Source organism: Catharus ustulatus, chromosome 1 (genome assembly GCF_009819885.2).
Source record: "Catharus ustulatus isolate bCatUst1 chromosome 1, bCatUst1.pri.v2, whole genome shotgun sequence".
In the NCBI taxonomy this organism is placed as follows: Eukaryota; Metazoa; Chordata; class Aves; order Passeriformes; family Turdidae; genus Catharus; species Catharus ustulatus.
This window is the reverse complement of record NC_046221.1, coordinates 65,972,231-65,992,537: the sequence shown is the minus strand read 5'-3', so window position 1 is coordinate 65,992,537 and position 20,307 is coordinate 65,972,231. Positions and strand designations below refer to the sequence as shown.

The 20,307-nt window shown below is 38.1% G+C and overlaps 1 protein-coding gene across 2 annotated transcripts in view; it reads left to right on the top strand.

Moving 5' to 3' along the window:
* RNF182 (ring finger protein 182) overlaps window positions 1–12,142 on the top strand; it is a 29,042-nt gene extending 16,900 nt beyond the window's left edge. For both annotated transcript variants that reach the window (XM_033072397.2, XM_033072408.2), the window contains 2 exons: window positions 3,518–3,598; window positions 8,985–12,142. In XM_033072397.2, coding sequence (XP_032928288.1) covers window positions 9,192–9,929 — 738 coding nt within the window. In that variant the 5' untranslated portion in view covers window positions 3,518–3,598; window positions 8,985–9,191 and the 3' untranslated portion in view covers window positions 9,930–12,142. The remainder of the gene's footprint in view (window positions 1–3,517; window positions 3,599–8,984) is intronic.
* Window positions 12,143–20,307: the final 8,165 nt, after the last annotated feature.

The window sequence follows — 20,307 nt, the reverse complement described above, 5'->3', positions numbered from 1 at the left end:
TACATCTACAGGATTAAAATAAACAATTCTTAGTTATATTGGAATACTAGTGAGGATAATGATGTTAATAATTATAGATATGATAATGCCAGTTGAGGAGGGGTTATATGCCAACTTTGCTGCATTGCTAAAATAAGAATAATCTTTATCCCAGAAATAACTATTTTTAGGTGTGTGCTTTAGGAGAACTAAATTAAATACTTAAATTGCACTTTACTGAATCCAGGTTAGAGTGTTTGCCCAGACCCCTCTCTTTTCAAGCTATTGGGACTATTTGCAGCATCAGCTGGATCAGACTTTAGTTACCAGTGTTTCAAAAAGGACATGGTGATAGAAGACCAGGTCTGAAGACGTTGTTTATAAGTGGACATCTGTATTGGATTTGGATTATTTTGAAGTAGAATTTTCAAATATTCTGTGACTGAAGTAACTGCAGTTGTTTTTTGCCATTTCTGTTTTGCACAGGGTAAGATGCAAATTCTGAGCAGTAGTTAACGAAGAAAACCTTGATGGCAAATTTGTGTAAAGAATACATAAATCCAGTATCAGTACTGCCCTGTATAATGTCCACCCTTTTTATTTTCTGTTTGCATTATCGACATAAAATAGGCAATATAATAAAATCTTTGTATATAGCCATATCCTCAAAAATGTCTGAAACAGAATATACTAAGCTAAACATACTTGTATCTGGTGGATTTTTCTTAATGGTAGTAGAAAAAGCAAGAAGTACAGCTTATTTTCTAGCCTATTCTGGGATTGTTTTCAGCTCCATCAGGACAAAGCTAATGCCACACTTTTTTTCTAATAAATCTTATTTTGAAAGTTAATTGGAACTTATTGTAATGCATTAAAATTATTCCCCTGTGTGAAGAGGAATTTCTCACTGAATTATGTAATCAAGATAAATTTTCTGTCATTTTGTCTCACCTGGTCTCTCCCAAATTATATTACATAGAAAATATGTCCAAAGAGAATGAATTCTGTTATATTTTGGGCATGTTACATTTTGAGTATGTCACTTAATATCTTCTATTAGAAGTAATTTTATTTAAAAAGCAGAAGTTATTTTCATGTATTTCTGGACTTATTTTAATTACTTATATTCAAGCATACAGTAGCAAGGAGAGCAAGGATGTAAAATTCCATGGTGCTCTCAGCATGTGTTCTGAAACCTATTACAAAATTGTATTGGCTTTTAATAGTGTCTAATATAAAGACAAATGCGAGACATATCGGTAGGCCATATGATTAAATATTTATGCCTATATTAAGAAATACTGGGAAGCTTTTTATTTATTTATAATTTTGTATCTTTTCAAGTCATATTCTGGAACCAATATCCTACAGTCTATTCAACTTTCAGAAGAGCTCCTAAAGGGCACAAGCACTAAAGCAGAGAAGCAGAACTCTATCTTATTTGATAAAGCTACCAAAAACCACCCCTATTACCAAAGAGGAGAATGTCTAGCCTTTCCCTGAAGTAGTAATAAGGTCATGAGTTCTGTTGTGAAATATATATCAGCTGAAGTAGATCGCTTACTGGTTTCAGAGTCATAAAGGAAAAGCCATTGACAGTGAGAAAACTGCAAGAGAAAATGCCTAAACAGACCTAGTAAGCAGGTTGTGAGAGAATTAAAAATAATTTTAAAGGAATTAATTCTGTTTAACTAGCATATTTCCAAAATTGTGTTACCATTTTAGATACAAATTTCAAGCTATCTCTTTTTACTTATCAATTTAATCTAATTAAGCCAGTTTAAATCAAGACTGCTAATAAAAGCTCCAATCCTTTGTCCTTTATTAGTTTTATTCTTAAACAGCTACAAAGCAACCCACAACCGTATGTCACATTGAGTAGTCACTTGGCATACTGCTATATAAATAGCTCATGAATTCTATATGAGGGAAAATTTCTTCTTAAGAAATATTGGAAGAGATTTTGTTTTTGCCTACAAGCCTAAATAATAAAACATTTTTTTTCTATACCACTGTTGCTGGATTCATACAGGCTACTGTAGTAGCCTGTAGCTAGAAAATCAGCAATTGAGAATAGTAGGTCTTCAGTAAGGGAGTTACTATGTATTCATACAATTTTCCACTACTACCTGACACATAGTGTGAGTTATTGGAATAGCAAAAATCTTTTTCAATTTATACTGTTAATAGGAAATGGAGTCTGATGATATTGAATATGTACAGGCAGAGGACATAAAAAGTACCCTGAGAGCTTGTGTTGAGCACTGAATTAAGTGAACCTTGTTACATTAAATTCTCCCTGCTTACTTAACAAGATGGGGAGGAGGAATAATAATAATAATAAAGACTGTTTGTTTGGAGTCTTTTTAGTATGAGATGGCGCATTAAAATTACATGACATCTCATACTAAATAATTAGAGATCCATGAATTCCACTTCAAATATGAAAAACGATAATTTTCTTTGTTTTGCATTTTTGTGACATTATTGTAGAGGATTTAGAGAGATCGAGCAAAGACTCTAAATATTGTAACAACAACTTCTGATAGGAATGCTTCTCTTTTATATTAGTCTCAGCAGTCAATAATACACAACTTTTTGCTGTATATGTTGTGGGGTTTCTCTGTCACACATAGTTATTGGAGGAATAACCTCATTACCTATACAGTTGAAAACTAAGTTTTTTTTGTGAAAAGAATGGAGGCATTTTTCATAGCAGTTTACACAGCTCACCATAAGCCAAGCATGGATCAGTACATCACATTCTGTAACTCTTGTGCAAGGTCTTGTATTGATTTGAGTTGACAGGGAAATGCCCATTGTTAAAACCCATCCACTGTTAGCAGAAATGTGGCATGAAACAGGTTGAACATGTGATAGCTGCAGGCACTTTGAACGGGTTCTATTCAAATGTCAGATTAGTAAAGCAGTTTGGGGTGGGTTTTTTTTTCATTGTGCTTAGGACAAGCTGGAAAAATCTAGTGTGATGGTCATTTCCTGCTGAGTCAGAATGCAGCAAAGCTCCTCCAACATGAATGCAGTGGGCCACAGGAGATGGTTGCTTTCTGGTGTGTGCTGGCGAAGAGACTGCACTGTGTTTGGAAAAGCAGAAATTATCAAAGAGGTTCTGTGACATTTGTGAAGGGAAGTATTTCAATATGTTTTTACAACTCTTCTTTCAGAGTACGCTTGATCTCTTCCGATGCTCTGCCTTTAGGTTGGGTTTTTTTAGTGGATTGCTAACATTTGTGAATATGTGGTTGCTAGAAGAGATAGCACTTCAGAGTGTTTAGCACATAATATTGAAAGAGGCTTAAAATCAACAACAGATCTGTAAAGATAACTGGATTATGTTACAGAAATAATTTTAGTAAATGAGACTTACCCAATATATTTCTCTTAACAGAAATCTCAACATATGGCTATTTCTATCCAAACTAAACAAGTTGGACTCCTTCCTTTCTTTCCGAGAAATAGACTAAAAAGTCTCCCAGCTGTATTCCTGCTCTACTAATTTTGTTTCCCTCCTTTCTACCAGTTTTTGCCCATGTGGAGAAGAAAAGTAATTTCGTGTGCTCCCTGCAAGTGAACCTTTGCAAGAACTTCTTTCTCGTGGAAAGTAAGTTTCTCTGTATTTATTTATCTACCTATATTTTTTTACTTCTTTCCTAAATATGTTCAGCTTGTAGCTAAAGGCAACTTCTAAAACCATTGAAAAATATCACATGTTGAATAGGTACATGGATGATATCTTATGGAAGTTGCTGAATTCATATATTCGTTTTAGGTTATATGTGAAATATTGGCAAATTCCATTCATAGAAAAAAAAAAAGTGCGAGAGATTAATGTTAAAAGGTTGGTTTGATGAACTGGGCAAAGATGTTCTTCCATTAGGGAAGAGTGGCACAAGTTTCCCATCTACTTTGCCCTGTCAGCATGACTGAGCTCCAATATTGAGAGTTTCATCTACAAGTAATTGCTTCAGGCCTCTCATAAGAACACTTTGTCTACACAGTGTTTGATAGATGAGTGCAAAGAAGAGCTATAACATGTTGCACAGCCCATTCAACTCTCTTTCCATGCCTGGGAAGAAAGTCTGCAGCTCCAGAGCAGTGTTTAGTACAAAACCAATCAATGACCAGTGTCCTGTTTGGGCTGATCATCCACTGCACTCTGTCTGGCCATGTGTGGGGTCATACCTAAGAGCTTGCTTTTATTGATTCAGTCTGGTCCTGTGGGTCACCTCCTCTATCCCTCAATGGAGGTTATCCCCCCTGATTCTGGGTCTGCCCTCCAGCAGTCACGTGGAGCACTGCTTGTGTCCTCTACCATCCAGAAGATGCCTCTCTGCCTTCAGCTTTTCTCCCTTTTTAATAAAAGTTTCAAGTAGAGGAGTTCATACATAAGGTACAGGACAAGTGGCACTGGGATGGAAGGAGGGAGTTTCAGAGGTCGAGCAGCAACAGGAATGATGGATTCACTCCTACAGTGCCTAGTCAGGACTCTTACAAAAGGCAAGTGCTTGTCATAGGATAACAGATGTGCTTGTTCTTGAATAAATTGCGGTGGATATTGTCATCATTGGATGTGTCTAGTAGTTTGTATTTTGTTCAGAAAGCTGCTGTGTGCTACATAATACTCACGGGAATGAAATGTTCTGCAATTGCATTGTGTTGATCCCATCAGATAGATTCTGTGGAAGGCAGGATAGCAGAAGGACTCTAGGTTTTGTAAAAATTAATTCATATGTTAAATGAAAGAATTATTATCTAGAGAGCTGTTTATCTACATAAACAATTGTCAGACTGATTCTTTATTCAGTAAGAGATAAAGCTTTTCAAACAGATCACATAGAAATGAGTTCAAGATAGCAAAACATTGAATCATAGAATAATTTGTTTTAGAAAGAATCTCCAGGAAAATCCAGTTCCCTTTGCTGAAAGCAGGGCTCAGTTCCAAAGCAGAGTGGCCTGACCAGAGTTGGATCCAGACAAGGATACCTGTAAGGTTGCAGATTGCATTTACATTTGTCTTGACATGTGTTCAGTGCTTGAATACCTGGTGTACTATTTTTTTTTCCTAATCTGTAATTTCCCTAGTTATAACTTGTGTCTCTTGGTATCAAACAAGCAGACAAGTCCAGGTTCAGGTGAAAAACTGAACATAAGTAGCAGTTTAAAATCATGGCAAATACCAGAATTGATAAAAATACAGTGCTTTAAAATTAGACATAGGACTTCACTTTGATCTTCCAGGCACTACAAATTTCATACTTGTGAAAGAGTTAGATTCATCATGACTGCCCTTGGATTTCAAGGTCAGAAAGAACATGCAGGTTACAGCTCAATATTTAAAACAGCCCAAATATGAATGGAGCACATAATAGGGACATACCTTGTTGTGACATCATTTAAAAAGTGTCTCAAAGAGGAAGATGAAACATGAACATATAGATAAGATCTTTTTTTCTCCCGCATAATATTGCTTTTAACACTTAACAAGTAGAAGTATGTGAATTGTGACATTTTTGGTGAGGGAGCAGGATTCAGAGGAGCAGTAGTTAATCTCTTGCTTTCTTTAATTCCTTATTCTGCCTGATTCCAGCAAATACTCATCTGGGAAGCATGCAAAAGTCCAGCTAGAAAATCGTTGATATTGAGTAGAATTTGCTTGAAGGAGTAGCTGGCCATATTTCTCAAGAAATTCTTCATTTTCTCAAGAAAGAGGAATAATTTGAATCCAAATTTCTTTAAAAGCCTCAGTTTCCATATATTTTTAATAAAACCCCAACCAGAGAACTTTACAGTGCATGTGATGTACTATATAATAGAAGGACAGCATTAATTAAACCCAAAAAGGTGGCAGTTCCCAAGGGAGAAAAAAAACTAGTAGGAAAGTGGTTATTGAGAAGGAAAAATTTCCATAACAAATCAGGAAAGCAAAAATGAGGGAGGAAGCATCTAAAACTACCATAGAACTGAGAGGGTAAAAAATGCATGAGAGGCATTAATAGGGACTAGTGATTAAATTTTAATTTTCAAAGGAAAAGATGTATAAATAAAGAGGAGTAATGAACAGCATTCACACTAAAACATGTAAGGAGAAATCCAACATCTAAAGTTAACTGAAGAAAAAGCAATCAATAATGTTTTATTACAGATGAACATTTTTTTTAGGCACTGTGAAGTGAGAAAGATGATGAAAGTCGCCCTTTATTGTACAGTGCATTATATTAAAAAAAGAGTTTGAAAAAAAATTGTAGACCAGCTCATGACACAAACTACAATAGGAGGATCACTGTGCTTTGGAAATTGAGCTAATAATCCCAGTTTTGCAACTGGGACATTGCTAGTCCCATAGATTTGTTATTCCTTGTATTAATGTCAAATTTTGGCATTCAAAGGTGGTAAAATCAGAAAAACACATTCAGTTCGAAAACTGGTTCAGGGACACGTGATCCATGTCTGAACAGAATTGGTTGGAAAGTGGGTTGGATTTTGTAAAAAGCCTGGAAATATTAATTAGAAGGATAAACACTAAAATATCAAGGTTTTTCAAGTCAGAAGTTTTCAGAGAAAGGTCTTAATTTTCCATGAGAAGCAGACACATATTTTGGAAGATTTATGGTTAATTAGGAATCTAGTTCTATGCTGTAGGACAACATTTGCCAGCAGATTATTAACAGTATCTTGTTAGTAATCCTAATTCACCTCAGGTACAGAAGGTAAATGATCCCCGAGATGTGAAAGCCTAAAACCATCGCTTTTTTGTTTGGCTTCTTAATTTTACAGCAGTTCTTTGCCTTCCTGTAGGCTGGCATTTCACTGTCTTTGGTCCATTTTGTGGTTTTTTCATCCTTTGGATGGTTAGCATCTCATGACATTTGTATCAACCTAAAAGGCATCTAGAAGATGGTATTTGGAATGAAATAAGAGTAGTAGAAATTAATAAGGAAGCACACAGTGTAACAAAGGATAAAGGATAAATTGTAAGTTCTGTAAAAGATGTCCTTTTTGTGTCTTAGAAGATGTATAGCTTGTACACTTTGAAAATTGTGGATAGTCTTAAGTTTGCTTTGCCTGATGCAACATGCCACAAATGTATCCACAGTACAAATAATAAAAACAACAGTAAGACAGAGATGAAAACCTTTAGAGCGCTAAAGACATACATTGGAAGAGGCAGGAAAAGAGTTATTGAAGCAATTGAATGAGAAGGGAGCCACATCTATAGCAATTCTTAGAGAAATATGTACATGTTTTTTCACTATGTTGTCATGTTTTTTTCCTTTACTGCATTGTCTGATGTTTGCATCTTTGTTTTAAAATCCTGGAGGTGAGTTTTACAAACTATGTTGCTTGTAGAAGTTATATATCCACCTCTCTCATATTTCTCCATCTTCTGCTGGATATGGAGAAATGGAAAATAGTTAAAGCACAGCAACAACAAGAAGCCCATGAAAGAGACTTCACTGATGGTTGGCAGGTAAAGTGTATTGACTGAAGGAGTACATTGCTTAAAAGAGTTGCTTCCTGCCATGTCCTCAAAAAAAGAACAAAAATCTGAATGCTAGGAGTGAGTAATAACTTCCCAATGGAAGGGGAAAGAAATCACATGTTTATTAAAACAAACAGTCAAGAAATAAGTTTCTTGAAATAGGCCACTTTTTCATAATCAGTGTGCCTGATACTTATTGATAATGTGAGAGGCAGCTGGACAGAAGTGCTGACTTTGCCCATCATTTGACTGTGGCCAATTCCTTGCTACTCTAGCAATGAAGGCATGAATTTGAAAACCTGCACAATGCAGTTCTGCCCTCATTTCTGTGAGCAAGCATGTGCCTGAATCTGGAAGAAGTGTTTTATCTTCTAGCAGATAAAAGCTGGTTTTGTAAATGCTGGTGATTATTGATCCCCAGAGCACATACTCCTGGTTAATGCTGTGTTTATAGTACATGCACAGTTTCCTGAAGTCATGTTACAAAATATGACATTTGTTTAAGTGAGGCAGATGTGTCTGGTGGCAAAACCACTATGCAGACTGGCAGTGCAGCAGGGCAAGCGTGTCACAGACCTCTCCTTAGCTGAGGTGTGAAACAGCTGTGACATCCTTGAAAACCAGAGCATCTGGTGAATGCCCTTGGAAGACACATAAGTCTTCACCCCAGCAGCCACATACTGAAGGAGACATTTGCTGCAAGCTAAAGAACACTTATTTTTGTAGTAGTATGTATAGCAGCTGGGCAGAGAAAAGGAAATGTGCTGCTCCACAAACAGAAAAATTAACAAAACAGATTTTACCTAGGTCCCCACATAACTCTTTGCAATAATCCTGGACCTCTTTTATACTCATTCCACTTCCCCAAACTTTTTTATTTCACCAGCTTCCCCCTGGGTTGCCCTCGTCTCAGGCTGAGCTACCATCAGAGCAGAGGTTGGGGTGTGCTGACCACCCATTGCCCTCCAGGATAAATGGATAATATTTATTTATTATAAACATTTCTCCTCTACCCAGCTGCCAGTGTTCATTTCTTTTTAGCAACTTAATTGTCTTCAGTACTACAGCCCCTCTGCTGATTTGTTGGAAACTGGACAGCAGGTTCACAAGTTACCAGGAAAGACCAAAAGCTCCAGGTGTCAAGTCTCATTTCCTTGGGAAACCAGAGCTTAAATAAATGGTCATAGATCAGTGATTAGATTGCAGCTTCTGCTGAGAATTTCATGGGCTAAGCCACTCAGAGCTTCAACTCTAAAACAAATATATGCAGCATGATGCTAAGTTTCATCAGCATGACTGTTACATAGGCCTGGTATGCCACAGAAAAAAGCTACCTTAGAGGTAGTTTTAGCAAAGAAAGCTCAGCTTATAAAAAGTAGGATTGTGTATTTCATTTGCTAAAGCTTTCCCTCGCCAGTTTCCTCTCTCCCTTTCCCTTTTCCCCTTCCCCTTTTCTTTCCTGTTTTTGCCTTTGCTTTCAATAAAAATTCCACTTTGGCTTTTCCAGATGGATGCCTGGCTCAGAATAAAGGACATGCCGTGCACAATCCCTAGCAGAAGCTGAAAATGGATGATGTCTACTGATGCTTTTCAATGATGTCATCTCCTCTTTTTCTGTTTGAGATGGGTGATAGGAAAATGTTCTAAAGTAAGACTGAGTGACCTCTTCATCCCTTGACTTCTCTTTCCACAAGTCTGAAAACTATCTGAAGAAATGACCACCCAACTACCAGAGGAGTCCGTGGAGACGCAGAGCTCAGATGAGCTTGAGTGCAAGATCTGTTACAACCGCTACAACCTGCGGCAGAGAAAACCAAAAGTGCTGGAGTGTTGTCACAGAGTGTGTGCCAAATGCCTTTGCAAGATCATAGACTTCGGTGATTCCCCACAAGGAGTCATAGTGTGCCCCTTCTGCAGGTTTGAAACGTGCCTGCCAGACGATGAGGTTAGTAGTCTTCCTGATGACAACAACATCCTTCTGAATTTAGCTTGTGGGGGAAAGGGAAAGAAGTGCCTGCCAGACAACCCAACAGAACTGCTGCTGACTCCCAAAAGGCTGGCGTCTTTGGTCAGCCCTTCTCACACCTCTTCCAATTGCCTGGTTATAACAATCATGGAAGTACAAAGAGAAAGTCCCCAGACTCTGAACTCAACCCCCGTGGTGGAATTTTACAGGCCTACAAGTTTTGACTCTGTTGCAACTGTGTCCCACAACTGGACAGTGTGGAACTGCACATCTTTGCTCTTCCAGACCTCGATTCGGGTGCTAGTATGGTTGCTAGGGTTGCTGTACTTTAGCTCCTTGCCTTTAGGGATTTATTTGCTGGTATCCAAGAAAGTCACCCTTGGGGTTGTCTTTGTAAGCCTTGTTCCTTCGAGCCTTGTTATTCTCATGATTTATGGCTTTTGCCAGTGTGTTTGCCATGAAGTTCTAGACTGCATGTCATCTTGATAACAAATACAGTAAAATAAGGTGTAGTACCAGATGTGTAGCATAGTTGATTTATCCTGTTTTTTGTATTCTTTGTATTCTTATTTATTCTTATTGTCCATCCCACTAAATGGAAGCAGTGGCCCTAGTTACATGGTCCCTTTTTTCCCAGCTGAATTTGACTCCCCTCACCCTGAGCTTTTTTTTGAGCCAAGAACTGAAAATAAAAATTACATTTTTATTTTGAAGGGCTGAATTTTAAAAAGGGATAAAGCAAAATTACCAAACTTGGTGCCTGCTGCTGCTGCTGCCACTGTTCAGATGAGTAGGACTTTGCTTTCTATAGGCTTGATCAAGTCAGTTCAGGCTGTAGGATTCACCCAGGAAGAAATTATTATAGCAGACACCTTCTAGATGCAAATACTGCATCTCTTCACCCAAAGCATCTCATGCTCTGAAATATCTGTTATTTATAATCCATCATCATTTATAATAAATTAAATCACTCTATTAGTTAATATTATAAGAAGAATAAAACAAATTACCATTTTTTTAGTTCTTGTTATAGCAAAAACACTTGTGGGAGGCCAACATATTTTTTGAATGTTAAAAACTTATCTCCAGAACACTTTCCCCAAAGAGAAGCCCATTTTTTTCCTGTCACACAGTTGCAGCTCACTGTGAAATTTTCCTGCTAATGAGTACTTCTGGGGACCCAGCCACGTGTTTGCTGTTCTCCAGGTGCACTTATTTCAGTGTACACACCTTAGGCTTCCCTTTGAGGGTTCAGAGCTCTGCAGATTTCTCTAGCCATGTTCTTTTATGCTTACCCTCCCTCCCAGCATTTCCACCACCACTAGTGACATTTCCAAGCCACCAACCTCATGATGACCAACCTCATGCACATATCCTCTGTGGTAGCTGTGCTGGAGAATTTGGCTTATGTTACTTTAGCTCTCAAGACAGACTTTTATTCCCAACCATTAGGAAACAGATCTTCAATCACTAATGCAAATTCAAGAAAAAATTTTGAAATGGTTAACTGGGGTTTTGTTTGGTTGGTGTTTTGGGTTTGTTTGTTTGTACATTTGTTTTTGTTCTGAGTTCAAAGAATGAGCATTGTAAGGAGATACTGTGACTTTGGGAAGGTTTCTGTTTAAGGGGTAGTCCTTTAAAATGTTTAATACTCTGAACTCTCCCGTCACTGCTGTGAGTTGATGGCAATCTAGATGTGGCAATTAGCATGTCTCCATTAGTGGAGCTCAGAGGAATTACTGATACTTTACCATTCCATAAATAGAACCAGGCCCTGTAAGGCTTGCTTGTATGTTGCATGGTTTAGGCTGCTTTTTGAGCTGCTGGAGGAACACAAAAATAAGTAATATTTAATGTTCACATGTATAACTAGGTTTAGCAACACCACAGCTGCAAACTGGTTTTCTTGTGCACAGCAGGGTGGAGTTGAGCAGTGCAAGCCTGGTTTTTGGGTCTGGCACAAGTCTTAGTCATTTCAGGGCAGTGTAAAAAGGAGAAGGATTTGTTGCATGAAAATTGAATGTATGGGCTAACAATATACTCTTAGAGCAAACAGACTTTGGTAAGAATGAAAAAATGACAGTGGGAAAAGCAGAGCCTGTCAAGAGGATTTGAAGTTAATCTGGTTCAATTTTTGTAGATGGCACAGGTGGTGTCTAAAATTTTACTCCTATTGCAAACAGAGAAAATGTGGAAATGTAAAGGTCCTGCTTTTCTTGACACTCATTTTATAATAGTGCGTATATATGTGTGTGTATGTACATATAGACACATATGTAAGAAGAAAACTTACAGCGAAATTATAGTTTTCAAGTGTATGGAGTTATGGAGCTATGTGTTGAACGATTAAAGGAAATGTTTCAGACTTTTCTGTAATGACAATAATTATAACTAAAATATTTTCAGAATTCCTAGAAAATACTGTTCCTAAGTAATTGTTTTCAATGTTTGTGGTAAAGCACATGTAGTTAGAAGAGGAATCATCTCCAGTCAAGGTTTGATTCATCTATGAACTCATAAATTTTAAGTATACAGCAACAATCATGTCAAAAAGAAAGAAAACCAGAAACCTATGTGGTTTTATAGAACTTCATAACTTTTGGAAAGATGTATTTGTAGTGTTAGGGGTTTATATGTTTTAGGAATTGTTCAACTTGTCTGAATATAGTGTCTCTAATAAAGGGCTGACTAACAGAGTATATAGGTTTTGCAAATGTGTGATATATATTAATTACTTCTGCACAATATGCTCTACAGTGCTACCTGTTGTCTTTTCCTTTTGATTTTCAGATGATCATCTTAACTCCAGCACCAGGTATTTTGCACTCTGTTTTAAAACAGAGCCTAATTACACTGTAGCACTGTAGCAAAGTCACTGTAGCAAAATGACAGTGGTATCAGTTACACATCACAGCACAAATTAATGCACTTTTTGTCATACTTCTCTACTTTTCAGGCTGCCAGACCATTAGATTTATGCTTTTATTTCAGGCTGGTCTGCAATACAAACCCACTCAAAGATGCAAGTGTGCAAAAGCATATTGATTGTTACAGCTATGCTGCCACTCAGCCAGAGCACGCTATTGCAGCTTTGGGGTCATAAAATACCTACATGACTTACAATATGGCCATTGAGAATTGCTGGGAGATAAATCTCAATTATTTGTGGAGAAGAATTTTTGCTGTGTGACTGAGAGTAGAAGAACTTCAGATATTACTCTTTCCTTATTTTTATTCTCTACCATCCTTTCGACTTTGAACTGAAAACTCTTGTGTCCTCTGCAGTGGAATTACTGTGCTGAAATCAATGTAAATGGGGCTAAAATCGAGACTTGCATACTTCTATGCCTGCTTTTCCTTCCTTTTCTCTGACTGCGTTTCTCTCCTTGGAAAGTAATGTCTCCTGGGGTTGTAAAATACTGCCTGCACACCAAGGCAATTCCCTTTCAGTGGGATTTATTCCTGCTATGCCCAGACATGACTCAACCAAGTACAAAGTGCTAGAAATTCATTACTACAGGATTAATTTAGTCCAAATGAGATTTTTTTGTTTTGTTTTTAATTCTGCTTATCCTATGGATGCAGACTGTATCCTCACCAGCTGCTCATTTACAGTATGATATTGTGGTATCCCCTCAGGGATGATGCAGGAGCAGCTGCTGGGCACAGTTTAGGAAGGATGTGCTGAGCTGGACCATCCTGTGAGCAGGACTTGGGAAGGGATGAAGCTCTGTAGGTGTGGCTTGAGCCTAGAGCCCAAAGTGCAAACAACAGAGCCTGGGTTAACAGAGACTGTGGGAACTTACATAGGATGTGGGGCTGGGCTGGGCTGGGCTGGGAAGCTGAGCAAAGCAGAAAGGGGATTTTTTCTATGCCTGGGACACAGGGGCTGTGTTTGGAATAAATATTTCAGGGTAGAGCTGCTGCAAACAGTTTAATGTTTTTCAGACTGATCCTTCTGGGGTTTAAAATTCATTTGGTAATTTAATTCACTACTGTTATTACAGTTGAGTACATTTACTTTCCAAAAGGCAAAGTATTGAGCTACATTCTAATTTAAACAGATCTTTAGATTTGACACACTCCCACTGTCATGTTAACTATTTAAAGCTACAGGACTGGCCAAAAGAAGGGCTGATGTCTTTGATTTAGGTGCATTGTGAGCTTTGGTAGGTCCAGTAATATTGATTATAGGCCCACTGTTCATGCTAATATAAAACACTTAAAATAGGCAAACACTTAAAATAGACAAACTCTTGTCCTGATAACATCATTGGCAAACTTCAGGGTTGCCAGTATTTTACGGTGTACCCAAAAGTAGACTCTTCCAAACAGACTTGATTACCTGAAGATACAGATAAGTGGTCAGCACATGATGCTGATAATGCCAAGGTCATAGCTTTGATCCCTGTATGGACCACTCACTTATAAGTCGGACTCAATGATCCTCGTGGGTCCTTTCCAACTCAGAGAATTCTCTGGTTCTGTGGAGTCCAGCAGCACACAGCCAGATACACAAGCACAGAAGAGGAAAACATAGCTTTGCACCTGGGGCAAAGCTAGCCACCAAGTGGCTACACTTCAGCTTGAGGAAAGGGAACTGAGGAGGTTCACAGGAAGGTGAATGATGTTTTTGAGGGAGTTCCTTGTTGTTGGGTATAGGGCCATTATTTTTCTTAATTTTAACTGGTTCTAGGGGTAGATTCAAGTCGCTATTCCTCTCAATTTTCTGCCCCCTCTCATGAAATAAGTCTACATGAAACTGTGGATAAACAGGGTTTTGAAATGAAACAATCTTTTCTGCTACACTGAGTTTGCAGCCCAGTCCAGCACAGCAAGGCTAATACTGAAAATATGGCAAACTGAAGACAGGGTGCAAGAGTGAACAGGGTGCAGTGGGTAAATGGCAGCATGTTGTTAAAACAGTTTTGATGTCAAAGCAAGGAAAACATATGGCTATATCCTGCCTTGTCTTGGCTGGTTCAAAATTACTGAGAGGCTGTCCCAAGCCTGAGGGCCACCATGGCTCAACACTCGCTCCTGCATTACCTCTGGGACAGTTCACTTCAGCTGTGCGTCTTGATTTCTTGTACAGGAGTTCCATACCATGATTTCATCTTCCTGCACGGATGATGGGTGGAGTGAAAGATCCACAGTGTTAAATATTTTGACTATCCTAAGGTTTCTCATGGTTGGCATTTTTCCATTTCTTCATATTTATTTCTACAAAGCAAGACTGCACTTTATTTTAAATAGAGTAGCGCCTTCAATGATTTAAAAAAAAAAAAAAAAAAAAAAAGGAAAGAGAAAAATAAAAAATGTGGAGAAGAGGAACTGAGAATTTTGAAATAATTTTAAGATATTCAAAGTGATAGAAAGAGTCTGAGAGTCTTTTTACTTTCATACTAGCAGACTAGATGTTATCCTTTGAGGGACATTAGTAAATATTTAGTGCTGGAGGTTACAAAGGGAGTTGGTAAGTCTGCCAGACCTTAGGCACAGATCCCGTACTCCACTACTTTTCTGTAAAGCACCATTCTTCCTTTTGCATCTGCCACCTCTGTCAAAGTTGAACCATCACAGTTCACAGAGAGTTCTGGCACAAAGAATAAATCCCCAGTCTGGGGACAGTAAATCATCTTTTTAGAGACACGTGTGACAGGAGCAAAGCTTTCAGTGTTAGACCTTCAACAAAGAGAAGTCATCTTACAGTCTGGATTGCTAGCATAAATTTAATTTTAAATCAAGTTTCATTGTGCTAGGCAACACTACAACTGGAAAACGATTTTTTTTGTTTTTCTGCCTTTTGCTATACAAATGTGGCTTGCATTCTTAAAAATGTATTTAATTGTAAAAATCAGAGATAGATAGGAAGAAGCCTAATAAGTAATTTTATTCATTTCCTCTGCTGCTGTAGAGATGAATGCTTTGTCTAGTCTGGTTTTAAATATCTAAAGTGATGAGGCCTCCACCTCTTCCCACAAGGGACTTTTCAGCCATTTAATAGGCTTCTTTGTTAGGAAATACTTGCCTCATACTGATCCCATTTTTTTTTTTCTTCTGCATAATGTAGTCTCTTTCTTCTATGCCCACTATTTTAACTTTTATGAAATCTGAGAAATGTATCATATTTATCCATTTCATACTGTTGCTGAATAATTCATAATCCTTGTTGTTCAAGTAACAAAAGAGATAAGCAACCAGTAGCTGAACAGCTAATACTTCATAGAGATGGTGTTCCGTGTACCAGTGGGTATATTTCCTGGCAAGTCCTGGCTGACACTGCTTTCTGCATTAGGGAGTGAAAAATGTCAAGAATGTCAAGTGAAACTGAAGAAATGCATCTTCCCAAGTGCATGCATGGCAATATTACTGAAATTTCAAGAGGTGCTTAGGCAAACAGCCTACTTCTTTGGATAGAGCTTTTCTTTCTAAAAGTGGGTGATTTTATTAAAAGTAAGCTTTCAAAAAGCGTTTGAATTTTCTTTTCATAAGCAAACCTCTAGATGAGAACCACACTATGTCAAAACTCTTTAACTTGTTGAGAGACAAGGCTGGATTGATTGCCACTCACTGCTAAGCAGTTTTTGCTGACAGCTTAGCTCAGAAGGAAAAATTAATCCTGCATTACAGAGTTTAAAAAGATGCAACTGTGTCACTGGAATCAGATCTGTGCATGAAAAAATGACTCATGTCTTGACAACAGTAACTGCATTTCTGATTTAATTACAACATATTAGATAATCCTCTGCCTCACTCAAAGGACAAGAAGGAGCAGTGTGACTCAGGAAATCTTAGGTGGACAGCTAGATTTTATGTGGTTTTGAATTGAAAAGCTATTTACTTTAAAAAAGCAGTGCTATGCTTTATGCTGACCTTGAGCCAGGTGGGAGGTTTGCTGAGTCTGTCTAACCTCAGAGCTGTAGTGGATGCACATAAAAAAGGTGTATGAACAGCCCATACAGATGTAGAGCTTGTCATATGCCTCCTAATGCATGGCAATCTGCAGTTTGGAGAACTCTTGACATGGAGCTGTGTCTGTGGGTTTGATCCTTGCCTGTGGATTTATTTGGAATCCTTTAATTTCCTTTAAGTGTTTAACCACTCATAGTCTTGGCACCTATACATTCCCACTGCATAGAGTGCCACAATTTAATTCTATACTTGGTGGAAAAGGTCTGCTTGTCTTAAAAACTACTGAGATACTTGTTACATCTGCCCTACTTATTCCAATAAGGAAAGTAGTTCTGAGGTATGATGGCACACTGTTCTACAATCCTCAGAACTTCATCTGTCCTTGAAGACATTAATGTCATGGTTTTATCCCTCATACTTCTCCTCAGCTGCCTTTTGTCTAAGCTGAGCATCCTAGTCTATTTGATCTCTCCTTAGGCAGCAGGCTTTCTATGCTCACCACCAGCCACTGCACTTGCCTGAACCTTTTCTACTGCTTCTTCTTTTCTACTTTGAGGTAGGATGAAGCATTTAGAAATAGATTCTAGTAAGTGCCATTTGTTGATAAGCCATGTGACCAGGTAAGACTGTACTCCTATGGCCATGGCTATCACTTTGCCATTTTTATTGGTCCTGACAGCACATCTGAGGTGTTACACTTGATTATTGTTAGTTTATATATTATATGGATGTGCCTTGATAAACTCGCTAACATGAATTTATCCTGTGCATTCTAATATCTCTGTTTGAATTGTCTGGTGCACACGGGTGCAGTAGATTCCAGAGAATATTTAATTTAAACTTGGCATAGACTGCATGGATTTTAGCTCTATTAAGCACGTGGCCTGACATTGCTGGACTGAACAGCCACTCATCATCTCCCTCTGCCTACCTCACCCAGTTGCTGCAGCCATCCCAAACTATAGCCTAGAGCTTTTTTTTATTGCAAGAATGCATTTTTCTTTCAAACAGCTTTTACTGAATCTTTTACTTCCTTAAGACCTGTGGTCTTTTTCATGTCCTTCTGTCTTCATTCCAAGAAAAAGAGGTGCTCTCAGATAAATCCTTATTATTAATAATGATGCTGTTTAAACAGTAAGCCCATTACACTGGCTTCTTCATATTGCCTAGAAGGGCAAAAGTTTGGGGTCTCTTCCTCCAGATGTCCTACCAGATATAAGCAGGGACCTCAGGATTTTGCTGTCCTCATAGAAGGTTCCTTGCAGACCCTGGAGGTCTTCATGCTGATGCTCTTTACATCAGTGTCCCATCTTTTACTTAGGAAAACTGAGTGACTCTTAGAAACATTATTATTGCATTAAAACTAGATAGAGCTTATTGTCTTTCAGCAAAGAATTAAATTCTGAGGCTGAATTTTTTTGGGGCACTTCCAGGGTCAGCTGCAAATCTCTCTCTGTAAATGACTTTTTTGTTTGCTTTAGTAGTTAAACACAATAATAAAACCAGGTCAGTGAGGCTGTATGAATCATGCAGATAGTTAATGAAGGTGCTGAAAATGTGGTGGGAGGAACGAGATTTTTAAAAAATAACAAAATGGAGGAAAAGGCTTGATCACACAATAGGGCTTGGGTGGAGAGGGCAAACAGCTGTAGATCCTCTACAAGAGATTGCAGAAATAATGTACAAAGACAGATAGGATGTGAAGAATGTGTGTGTACACTCCTGTGAATTATGGATACGGAGAGTGAAATTCTCAATCCAGCAAACATGAAAAAAGGAGGTTTTAATCATGTATTGCTTTACTTTTTACTTTGTCACCAAAAATTTTAAATTCCAGATCAAGTTGAGGCTTACCAAATGTAACGTGAGTTTTATGAGAGGAGTTTGGCTGCTGTGACTTTGCCTTCTATAACTGTATTTTTTAGATGAGGAGGAGTCATTGTGTGGGAATTTCTTTTTGTTTGTGTTTATTTCATGAGTGGAACAATAAAATCCACCATAGTCTTGCAGACAAGGAAACTATGTCATGGTAGCAAATGGCAAAAATATAACCATTCCTATCTGAAATAATGAAGTACTCATGTAAAAGCAATTGTTTCACTCAATAAAACTTTAATTTTTCAGTAAAGATTTGTCATGATAAGCATATTTCTTAATGTCTGGTTTTAAAGTCTTTCAGATTTTATTCCTTTTATTCATTGGAACAGTTTAAAAAATAGACTGAAGGTGAGTATGTGATAGTATTTCACAGTGTTTTAACCAATAGACAAAGTACTTTTGTTTGCTGCACAAGTATGTAAAGCATTTTGTGCAAAGGAAGACTGCAAAAAAACTAAATGAAAGCTATACAAATTTCTGGATGATCACTCAACCATGTATTTTTGAAATAAAATGACAGTATTTATGAGGAAGCATTCCAGGTTGCAGCCAGAAAGTGGTTTGCAGCATGTATTTTGCATTGGAGTCCTACATTTTCTGGCCTTGCCAACTGACTGTAATTAAAAACACAGGGCTGATCCCTGGTTTAGAGAAGGATGTTCTTGCCTGGAAACCCTTAGTTCAGGTTCTCCTAAAGCCTGAGTCCACCAGAATTGCTGCTTTTGGAGGCTGCCAGCTGCAGGTTGTCCCTTGCTGTCAGAGAGGTGTCAGTGGAGCCTGGCTGCAGGGACATGGATGTGATTTGCACACACGTGCACAGGGAAATGGAGCCGCTCAGCAAACACTCCCCTGGCATGAATTATTCCTTCTTTTAGCAGGACTGCAAGAAGTAAGTGTGTCATGTAACTCTGCTGGCTTCAGGTGCAGTTAGACCATAAAGGAGTGCAACTCACAGGGGTGCAGTATGTAATCTTGTAAAAGTGGGTTGAATAGGAGGATTTATTCACATTAGCCAGTATGTGGCCACTGGTGTAATTTGCATTTTGAATGGATGAGACTTTGGTTTAAAGATGGCTAGATATAAAAACTCACACAGTGCTTATTTCTTAAATTGCAAAACCTTCCCTGCCATGCTTTGCTTCCTTTTTCTCTGTTAAGCTGAGGGATAGCCCAGAACTGATCAGCGTTCTGATATCCAGATCTCACCAGCCTCTAAGCTTGCAGATATTTGAACCCTGAATTGTAGGCCAAACCCACTCTGAGCTGAAAGTAACCCATCCTTGGAAAAAGGTGGAGGTGTGCTGTCTATCCCTATTTCTATGTAGAAATAAAAGCTCAGATTAAAATGCAAGCATTTTTTTCGTTCCATGGTAAATTCAAACATGAAGTTTCAACTTCATTTTTACCACCTCAGAATTTCATATATTTCTTCTGTTTTTCTTGACAAAACTTTATGCATAGGTTTAGAAAATAGGTAGTAAATTGTAGTATATAAAAAAATGAGAGAGAATGTGATCTTCACTGGCAAGTTCTTTGTTTCTTTGTTGAACAGTACTCATAAAAGCAGCTTAAAAAATAAATTGGGGAAATAGGCAGCATTGTTAGATATAGAGACTGAACTTTTAGCACTTAGCATTGCTCCAAAGAGGAAAGTAAATGAAGTTTAGAAAGTAAATGTAGCTTAGACCAATATCCTTGATATGTTAAGGCTAAAAGTCTGCTCTCTCCCTCCTCAAACACAGAAAATATCAGTAGCTGCTTGCGCATTGCAAAGGGATGCGAACCTGCTCCTCTTGCCATTGACACATTCTGTGAACAGCGAATTATCTGATGGTTACTTTTGCTGGAGGCATTGGTGTTTTGACCTGGGATTAAGCCTCTGGCAGGAGTGCACCTCAACATCACCTGATTGTTCTTCCCTATGGCAACAAGAGATGGGGAGGTTTGGGAAGACTGTGACCCCCAGACCTTGAACAATGACAGCATTCAGAGATGCTTCTTGAAGGATGTTACCTGCCAGCTGTGTCTGCTTGTAAGAAACATGAATCACAGCTGTCTCCTTGACCAAGGA